We start from the raw sequence: 676 nt of genomic DNA on the forward strand, positions 1-676 counted from the left end.
ACATGAACTCACCAGACCCTGAGTCACTGCACAAATGAATAAGCGTCACGCAGATAAACCCATTTCTCTCGTTCTCCGGAAGCGAGGTATTTCCTGTTGCCACACCAAGCAGGTCAGTCCCAGACGAAGGACAGGGCCATCGGCTGCTGGAACATTCGCTGCCGGTATCAGTGGGGAGAGACGGTGCGCCTGCGCGTGAGGCGCGTAAGGGACGTGAATGCAACACGATGACAGTCATCCGTCATTAGCGAACCTTGTAGCTCGTTACTCATAATGATGTTCAACAGGACATTGTAAAAATTAAGTGACGAAAATTTTAATACAACATTCCTTACATACCGTTACATTGGCTGGGCCGCAAAAATATTCGTTGCGGGCCGCATGTGGCCCGCGGGCCGCGAGTTTGACATGCTTGCTGTAGCTCCCTCCCCCACCCCCCCACCCCCTCCCTGTAGCATCTGCCGGGCCAGGAAGGCACCGGAGCTAGACCGGTTCCGTGTTCCCACCCCTCATTCTCTCCCGCCCCAGGACCTACTTCGGGAAGGAGGCGGAGGTGGCCGTGCACACCCACCTGGACTCCCACCGGGTGGAGAGGCCGCGCAACCACTGGATGCTGGTGACCGGCAACCCCAGGAAGGAGGCGTCCAGCATGTTGGACGTGCCCAAGCCGCCCGTG

The 676-nt window shown here is 57.8% G+C and overlaps 1 protein-coding gene across 1 annotated transcript in view; it reads left to right on the top strand.

The window, feature by feature from the left end:
• Positions 1-676, top strand: part of CFAP161 (cilia and flagella associated protein 161) — a 14,282-nt gene that overhangs the window by 9,617 nt on the left and 3,989 nt on the right. The window contains exon 7 of the mRNA XM_005862858.1: positions 529-673. Within this exon, the coding sequence (XP_005862920.1) occupies positions 529-673 (145 nt within the window). The remainder of the gene's footprint in view (positions 1-528; positions 674-676) is intronic.

The sequence above is a fragment of the Myotis brandtii genome, unplaced genomic scaffold (assembly GCF_000412655.1).
Source record: "Myotis brandtii unplaced genomic scaffold, ASM41265v1 scaffold169, whole genome shotgun sequence".
Classification (NCBI taxonomy): Eukaryota; Metazoa; Chordata; class Mammalia; order Chiroptera; family Vespertilionidae; genus Myotis; species Myotis brandtii.